This window comes from Cimex lectularius, unplaced genomic scaffold (assembly GCF_000648675.2).
Source record: "Cimex lectularius strain Harlan isolate CLEC.00 unplaced genomic scaffold, Clec_2.1 scaffold229, whole genome shotgun sequence".
Classification (NCBI taxonomy): Eukaryota; Metazoa; Arthropoda; class Insecta; order Hemiptera; family Cimicidae; genus Cimex; species Cimex lectularius.
In genome coordinates this window covers 735036-744843 of record NW_019392783.1, presented here as the reverse complement: position 1 = coordinate 744843, position 9808 = coordinate 735036, and the positions used below count along the sequence as shown (strand labels likewise).

Below are 9808 nucleotides of genomic sequence, written 5' to 3'. Positions count from 1 at the left end.
TGATGTGTTATCAGTAGTATGGTCAAGTACCATTATCATAATGTTAACTCCTACCTCATCTAGCTCATCCCTAACCTTAACCCTACTTAACCTAGGCTAACTCGTACCTAACTATTTTGAGGTGATTGATATCAGCCTCAATATTATAATTGTATATAATATGAAGCCTTATTCATGCTGTTTTATACAGAATTAGCCATCCCTTACCATAATGTTAACTCTTACTTAACCTAGCACCTAACCTTAACCTAGCCTAACTCTTCCATAACTATTTTGATGTGATGGATATCAAACTTAAAATTATAATTGTGCATAATATTAAGCTTTAACCCTGATTTTTTATATAAATTACACGTCCCTTTTATAATTGTGCATAATATTAAGCTTTAACCCTGATTTTTTATATAAATTACACGACCCTTACCCTAAGCCTAACCCTAACCCTGTCTCTTCCTTATCCCTAGTCTGATCGTACCTTGTCAAGCTTAAATGGTCATGCAAAATATTGTGTATCCAGCTGAAAACATACACATTTTAAAACAATCATCAAATACAAAATAACTATTATGACGGTTTTTTTTATGGTTCATAAATTAACTTTGTCAAGAAATTTAGATTTCCAAGTAAGTAAAGTATAACGATATTAAGTGGACATACGGGAAACTTTTTTTTTTTTTTTTAGATTGATTGTGTATCATAATAAATAAATATTCTATTATTCGCTGGCCTAATACATGTGTATAGGGAACAAAAAATTTGAAAATTCAAATTAAGCTGTTCTAGATAAACGAAATTGACACATAAATGGAAAAATTAATAAGTAAAAATGATTTTGAGGGGAGTTTCAGTTTAAATTACGTTTTCCATGGTATTTCACTCAGGAATCTAAATCTCCCGTCTGAGAATTAATATGGGCAAGAACCGTTTTGAATTGATTCGAGTCGGAACGTGCTGCACTCTTCATACCGTGCAGTCAATCCGCCTGCTTTGATGACATCTAGTCATATCGAGCCACTGTCCTAGTACTAACGACGTGAGTGGGTCTTCTTCCCGCAAAATTCGACCAGTGCGCGAGTGCGAGTTGAAAGTGATGTGAGCCTGAGGCGAAGAAAAAGCCGGACAGCGGTCATCGAGGTTGTGAAGATTTTTTTTTTCACGTTAATATCATTGGTTATATTGTTAATTTAAAAACTGTAAAAAAAAGTTTGTTTAAACATTAAATTACCGTTTAAAAATAGGAAGTCGAGGAAAACAGAAATTAAAATAAAAGAAATTGCATAAGTATGTTATGTACTCAGATAGGGCAAACTATAGTCATATAAATTCTAACGTCTTATTGATTAAACAAACGCTATAAACATTTATTGATCTTTTCATCGAAAAATTTTTATTCTTTTATATAAAGAGTGAGACAAAAATGATTGATTTGATATGGAAAAAAATTATAGTGGAAAAAATGTGTTTTGTGATCATAAAAATTGTCTCTTCCATTGTTGTAAAAAAATTATCCACATTTCTGGTGGTTTTTTACAGTTTCTCTGACTTGTCAGGCATAAACAAAAATATTACTTGTGAGGCAGACCCAAGCACAAAAATCTCACTAATTACGTAAAAGGAATTTTTATCATCGCTTAGCTTTCGATAAGAACTGTTGACATGAAACTTACTTAAACAGAATATTGTCTTATCTAATTCTGAAATGAGAAATCGTAAGGAGGCTTTTAAGTTATTCAAATCCCACAAATAATATGGAATATTGCACTAAACACACAGCAAAACACAATATTTTGATCTTTGTTTTTGTTTTTGATCGTAATTATCCGATTTGTAAGGAATAAATCGAATCATACCAAATGCAGAGTATGACGAAGTTTTTCGACTAAGGTCGAAATATTTCTCAAGTCAGCCCACTTTTTCCTGAATTCGCGTAGGCGAGACTAGCCTATTAATTGCCGTGTTGGGGTTTCACAAACAAATACGTACGATTTCGATTCAACGAAGTATTAAAAAAAAAAAAAAATTAAAAAATAAAATAAATTCTGCTCCTGGTCCGTCCGTTTTCGCTCTATTCAGCCCCGTCGTACTCCATGTTGTCTCTCGCTTTTAATCAATTCATCGAGAAAAGGCAGCCCAGAAACAATCAGACAATTTTCTTTCCTTATTAAAAATCAGATCAAATAATCCCTTTTCAAATAAATACTAATGGAATTGTTCAATTTATTGATATAGTTCATACCCGGACGAATATTCTGTTAAAATATTTATTTTTTATTATTTATTACATTTCTTATCATACTATTGTTTGCTTTACAGTGTTCTTTCTCATAAGTCAAAGTATCTTTTATAATTCATGATTTCCCCTCTAGGAAATTTGTCAAAAGGAAAAACCACATTTGGGAATATTTCTGTCACTAAGTTCTTCAAGTGACTACTAATAGCCAGTAGGCAATCGCATATTTTTTTCGTATACAATTAGATACATTTACTTATTCACGCTGATAAATACATTCTCTTCTTTATTCACCCATCCAATCGACTCGGATTGCCTGAAACATCCTCGTTGGTAATTTGGTCGTTACCGATCATTTTGGCCTGTTTTTTTTCTTGCTGTGTTGGCCTGTTTTCAGGTCAGCGATTGTTATTTGTGAGCACGTGTTGTGTTTGATGGGTGTTCTTTGTTTCCTGTTTAGGGTCAGTTGCGTTTTGTATGTGTGTTGTATGGGAGGTGGTTTTGTGAGTGCGTTGTGTTTAGTATGTATGACATTTTTCGTGTCTTTGGGTGGATTCACCCTTTCTTTCGTCCTGTTTGTGTATGTGTATGTGTGTTTGTGAGAGATAGGGCGAAAGAGTGCGAGGGATGGTGTTAGAAAGTGGTTGAGTGTTTTTTTAAAAAAGAAGTGTTTAAACGAATAAATAGCAGTATTTGAATGTGCATTTGTTGTTTATCTTTGGCATAGTGTTTTTATCTTATTAAATCACACAGTGGAAAAGATTATTTTAGATTGATTTTAGATCCAGAAATATCGTCTGCAAAAAAAACAAAAAAAAAACCAGTTTTTTCGTTTCCAAGAGTATTGAAGCGATAATAAACAGCCTTGTTTTATATCTGGGTTTGTGAAATGGAGTGAAAGAGGTAATGTGTGTGAGGGAGAGAGAGTGAAACATCTAAAAGCGCTTTGACAACTAAAAACCCCAAGAACAAATCAAAATTAGAAAAAAATAATGAAAAAAACTTTTATATATAAACCCAGTTAATATGAAACTTAAATAGAATACAAGAAAAGATGAAAAGTCTTTAAATAAAAACTGACTCTCTTACCCACACCCACTACACTCACACGCGCGCAAGCAAGCACGAACTCTCTCTTTCTCACTCATTCTCTCTCTCTCTCTCTCTCTCTCTCTCTCTCTATTTCACCACCTGCCTACCTACCTATCTATCAGCCTCTATCTTTATGTCTCTGTACTTCTTTCTTAAACTTTATTATCTTTGCCATGTGTTTTTGTATATCCCAATTACTATTACTTTTTCTTATTTCTTTATCTCACTCTGTCACATCTTCCTCTCTCTCTCTCTCTCTCTCTCTCTCTCTCTCTCTCTCTCTCTCTCTCACTCTCTCTCTCTCTCTGTCTCCCCTCTTTTATCTATCCGTTTATCTCTCTTTATTCCTCCAAATCTCCCAATTAAACTTTCTACCCTTTGTACCCTCTGCCGTAATAAGGATTGGATTTGAAAGTACTCCATTTGGTACACAGACCCGACCTCGCCCCTTCGGACTACATCGTGCCACCTTTTACGAGGCCAGCCTTTCAAGATTAAAGAAAGTCAACTTGTGCCATGGTTTTTCTCTATAAAATCTAATATTTTCTCGTATTATCAATTGTAATAGTCAACAAAAAAGTCGAACTGAAAAATTTCAGATTAGTTTTATACCACCCGACGAACTTTCATAAAATACTTTGTAGGGTGAAAAACGTAGTTTGGATAGTTTCAGTTATATGCTCTGTACTGTATTTTCCATTATAGTTAAATATTATTTTTGCGTATAGTTGTACAAAATTCCTGGTCAACCTGAAAATATTTCGTACAGTATACACCTCTGAACTCGCCCCTTCGGACTACTTCGTGCCAACTTTACGCGGCCAGTCTTTCAAGATTGAAGAAACCTAACTTCTGCCTGAGTTGATAAAACTTTAAAAAAATTCCTGGTGTTAATTGTTATTAAAGTCAAAAGAAAAATCGAACTCCTGAAAAATTTCAAAATAGTTTTAGTTTGTTAATAGTTTTATGTTTTTCTAAATATTTTTGTGGTTCCGTATTCGTACTGAATACAGCTCGGACCTCGCCCCTTCGGACTACATCGTGTCACTTTTTACACTGCGAAACGTTCAAGGTTGAATAAAGCCAGCTTGTGCCTGAGTTTTTCTTTATAAAACCTAATATTTTCTCGTTCTATGAATTCAAATAGAAAAATGAAAAAACGAACTTCTGAAAATTTCAAATTAGTTTAAATCACTCGAGACTTTTCTAAAACACTATGTCGGGTGAAAAATTTAGTTTAGGAAGTTTCATTTATATGACTCTATAGTATATTATCCATTATAGCCTGAACAATCTTCTTGTGCAAAATGCTAATATACTCCTGGTCATCCTGAAAATATTTCGCTCATATAAACTTCCGACCTCGCCCCTTCGGACTACATCGTGTCACCTTTTTACGCTGCGAAACGTTCAAAGTTGAAGAAAGCCAGCTGGTGCCTGAGTTTTCCTCTATAAAACCTAATATTTTCTCGTATTATCAATTCCAATAGTAAAATAAAAAAACCAACTCCTGAAAATTTCAAAATAGTTTTAGGTAACCCGGGCAAACTTCCTAAGAGATTATGTAGGGTAAAAATGTAGTTGGACAAGTTTAAGTTACATGATCGTATAGTACATTTTCCCTTATGTGTAGATGTATTTCTACATATTTTTGTGGTTCAGTTTATATTTTGTACAGAATACACTCCGACCTCGCCCCTTCGGACTACATCGCGTCACTTTTTACACTGCGAAACGTTCAAAGTTGAATAAAGTCAGTTTGTGCCTGAATTTTCCTCTATAAAACTAGAGGACTAATAACGACTAATAAAACTAATATTTACTCGTACTATCAATTCCAATAATAAAATGGAAAAACGAACTACTGAAAATTTCTCATTAGTTTAGATCACCCGAGACAACTAACTAAATTCTAAAAGACTGTCGGGTGAAAAATTTAGTTTGTGTTATATGATACTAGAGTATATTATCCATTATAGCCTGAATATTCTTCTTGCGAAAAATTCTAAAATATTCTTGCTCATCCTGAAAATATTTCGCTCGGTTTGAAGCTCCGACCTCGCCCCTTCGGACTACATCGTGCCATCTTTTATGGGGACAATCTTTCAAGATTGTACAAAGCAAGCTTGTAACTTGTTTTTCCTCCCCAAAAACTAATATCTACTTGTGATAATCAACGATAATTTCTTTTCCAGATCATGTTGCTCGGAAGGAGAATCATCTGGACGACAGAAGAGGACGATTCTGGACCCTCTGAACCAGTTGAAACGCAAATTCACACATCAAAATGTAAGCGAATTTTTTTACAATAATTTTCCTTTGCCCGACAAAACCAGAAAATTTTATAGAACAAATAAATTAACGATTGTATGATTTTTTACGTGTGAAATATCAGGGAGTTGTGTATAAGTATATCTTTAACGGAAAGGGCGTAAAGTTGATTTTGATATAATTATAAAATCCCTAAAAGAATGTCGCCCTTGTCTAGATGTCGTACACGTGTTTTACCGAAAATAGACGTGTAGGTCCTTATTTATTAGTCGTACAGGGGTCATTTCCTTTCCAAATCCGTCTGCCCATTTTTAACCAATAATTTCTCTACTTGTGAGACACCACGTTGTTTTATATTTATATAAGAAATATTCGTTCTCAAAAGCCGAAACGCGAACAGGATTCGGGACTTAAGGGTTTTATGAGTTCTCGTAGGGGCGTTTTTCATATGGGGGTCCTTGTTCAAACAGAAGGATATGAATTTTTGACGTCCTGCGATGATTTAAATGTTCGGAAAGTGTCGACTCGTTAAAATTAGCCTGTCTAGTTCAAGTCAATAGATCAAATAGATCAATGTATGACGCTTTAACTTAAACATAATTACTTTTCCAGTTTCTTTATTATAATTTATAACGTGCCACGAAGGAAAAAAAAGAGTGAGATAATTTTAACAACTCACCATCGCAGCTCAGAAAAGCAAAAATAGAAGCGGCTAAGATTATAGAAAATAAGATAAAGAAATTACTAAGAGACTTTACGTGGACTTTGTATAAATAAAAAAGTATAAATACATTCGAAAAATGGACTAATTTCATTTATCTGAAGTTATACAGTGAGAAAAGACCAGGATGATTCGGAAAAATTTATAACGCTACAAACCGCTCTTTTCTCATATTCTTAGGTTGTTTAGGTGATGTCCGACCTATTGGACATTTATCAGCAATGTGGTTGTCCATTTGATGATCATTGTACATAGAAAATTATTAACATAAAAATCCAGGGTGTAAAATATTTTAAGGTTTAGTGGGTGAAATTTTCTTAATTTTTGCTATCATTTTGATTTTTATTGTCAGATATTCTATTATTATTTTAATGTATCCTTGTTACTGTTTTAAACATGGAAAAAGATAATGTTGGATAATAGATAATAGCTGAGTCATTTCAAACTACTTTTTTTTCACCCCACACGGTATCTCTGGAGGTTATCGGTTTTATGGATTTTTCAGCAACTTGTGTTTTTTTTAATTTGACTATGACCATTCTTATTTTGTCTATACCATTTGTATACAACAAATTATTAACATAATTAGTGACGTTATAATATATTTTAAGTTTTAAGGTTTTGGTGGGTGGAACGTTTCAATATTTGCTATTCGTTTGATTATTCTTGTCCAACTACTCCGGTATTATTTATTATTATTTGTATCAGTACATCATACAGGTATGATCTAATTAAGAGTAAGAATATACTGGCAATTAAGATAAAATTCCTAAAAAAGTCTATTATAAATGAAAATAGTTAAACTGAGGACAATCGAAGTGGTGAGATATGCCCAACAATGGACAACTTGCCAAGAGATTATAGTAGTTTTTAATATGGTTCAGTTGTCGTTGGACTGCTATTATGCAGAAGTTATGACAAAATTAAGAACAAGAAGGTGGACTAGTATGAGTGAAATGGGAAAAAAATTCAACTGCTACAATTAGAGCAAACTGCAGGCATACGCCTAAGGCAAAGATTAGCCTAGATAACTTTCCAAGTGATTTTGGTAGGTTTTAGTCTATTATTTCACAGTAATTTTAATTTTGTCAGTTTGTTGATTTTTAAAAATCCAACCATAATTGTGCAGAAAATAATTAGTCAACTGGCATAATAAAAATGGTATGATTAAAGTAAAATATTCATTAAATTACAGATATATGTCCAACAAATGGAACCAACTTAGACAACTTGTCGAGAGTTTGTGGGGTGTTGAAAACGTTTGGTTGCAGTAAATCGAAACATACAAGAAGATGATGGAACAATGATGATGGACAACTGAACATAAATATCCATTTTAGTTTGAACACCCAAGTACTCAAGAAATTTTGCACAGTATAAATGCAATTGTAGAAGCTAGCGTAAAGCATTACCACTATTATATTTTACTATAATAGCAATACACCCAACATAATTTTAGAACTGTCACACCAGCCTGTTTAAGATTAAAAGTGGTATGTAAGAAAAATATGAACATCAAGTGAAATAAGAGTAGCAATAGATGAACAGGCTATTCAAATAATACTCATATGTGCAACAAGTAGAAAACCAGCTAGTCAGCATGACATGATTGGTAGATCGGGTTTCTTTTAAGGACCTTAACAACCAGTTATTGTTTTTATTTCGTACGTATATTTTGGTACTACCACATCCCTCCTTTGCAAAAACCTTCCCGGAGTCTGGAAGAATGTCACAAGCATTTGTGGTAGACTACCAAATTGCTCACTTTGATTAAACTAAAGGCGGCAGAGCTGTGGGCAAATGTTCCGTCAATTTTAGAATACCTATGTCAACTTTCTAAGAGATTTTGGACGGTGTAAATGTTGATGACAGGCAAAAAATATAACATGTCCAATCCGTTGATACCTGGCCAACCAATAAAATTTACACATTTAACATGGCTGTTTCTGCTACTAAAAATTGGCATATCTAAAAAAAATGAAATACATAAAAAGAAAATATAAGTTGCAATAGGTGAACAAGGCTATCAAGATTTGCATCAAGAACTAGACGATTTGATAAGCGTTTGTGCTGGATTTTAACAGTGTATTGTGATAAAATTTGTAAATAGAAACGGTATGAAGGAAATATGAATTTTAAGAACTATTTCCAAAATTGTAGACTGTCTTGATAATTGCGTGTTAATACCTGGCCAACCAACAAAACTTTAAGATTAGGGATTGTTAGGTTATTGATTTATTATTAATTTAGACTATTGGTTTATTTTTAGGTTAGGTTATAGATTTATTATTTCTTTACTTATTAACTTTAAGAATTTTCATGTTTATGTTAATAAAAAGTTGCATATCCATAAAATATGAAGTCAACAAGCAAAACAAGAGTGAAAAGCTGAACAAAGCTAACCAAACCGAAATCATATGCCCAAAAAGTGATAAACTATTCTGGACAACCTGGTGAAAGTTTGTGATGGGTTTTAATGGTGTATAGGGGTAAATTGATACATAAAAAAGGTATGATGAAAATAAAGATGGTTATTTAACTAAAGACAACGAAGTTGCGTTCACCCAACTGAATTTTAAAACACATCACACCCAGCTAGATATGTAAGAAAGATATGAACAAAAGGCAAAATAAGAGTAGAAATAGATGAACAAGGCTAATCAAATCAGAGTCATATGTCCTACGAGTGGATGACCATGCTGAACAACTTGACAAGAGTGTATAATAGATTTTTAATGATGTATAGGGGTAAATTGATATGTACGGAATGGTTAAACTAAAGGCAACACAGTAACGTTCACCTAACAAAATTTTGAAGCGCATCACACACAGCTAGATATTTAAGAAAGCTATGAACAAAAGGCAAAATAAGAGCAGCAATAGATGAGCCAGGTTAACCAAATCAGAGTCATATGTCCAGCAAGTGGAAGACCATGCTGAACAACTTGACAAAAGTGTGTGGTGGGTTTTAATGGTGAATAGGGGTAAATTGATACTTTAAAAAGGTATGATGAAAATAAAGATGGTTATTAAAAAAAAAGGAAAGGACTTTTTTCTTGGAAAATACCAAACGATGCAGAACCTCAATGGGCACTAACCTAAAGTAAAGGTAACGAATTTGTGTTCACCCAACAAAATTTTAAAATGCTAGATATGTACGAAATATATGAAGAAAAGGCAAAATAGATGAACAAGGCTAATTGAATCAGTCATATGTTCTATGAGAGGATGACAGTGCTGAACAACTTGACAAGAATGTGTGGTGTGTTTTAGGGGTAAATTGATATATATATACAGAAGACATGGAATCATATGTCCAGCCAGTGGATGACCGTGCTGGACAGCTTGACAAGAGTGTGGTTGGTTTTACAGACAACCAAAACGGTGACCTGTTGAAGTTGGAACACTCATGACAACACCATCGAGGGTTCAAGTCTGTTTGTGGTGGGATTTGGCGGGTGATCGCTAGGTGCCACATCTAGCGGTATGTGCAG

General features: G+C 33.5%; 1 protein-coding gene across 10 annotated transcripts in view; it reads left to right on the top strand.

The window, feature by feature from the left end:
- The first annotated feature begins 1026 nt into the window (after positions 1-1026).
- LOC106669519 (dystrophin, isoforms A/C/F/G/H-like) overlaps positions 1027-9808 on the top strand; it is a 328247-nt gene continuing 319465 nt past the window's right edge. For all 10 annotated transcript variants that reach the window (XM_024227801.1, XM_024227799.1, XM_024227800.1 and 7 more), the window contains exons 1-2: positions 1027-1134; positions 5518-5611. In XM_024227801.1, the coding sequence (XP_024083569.1) occupies positions 5521-5611 (91 nt within the window). In that variant the 5' untranslated portion in view covers positions 1027-1134; positions 5518-5520. The remainder of the gene's footprint in view (positions 1135-5517; positions 5612-9808) is intronic.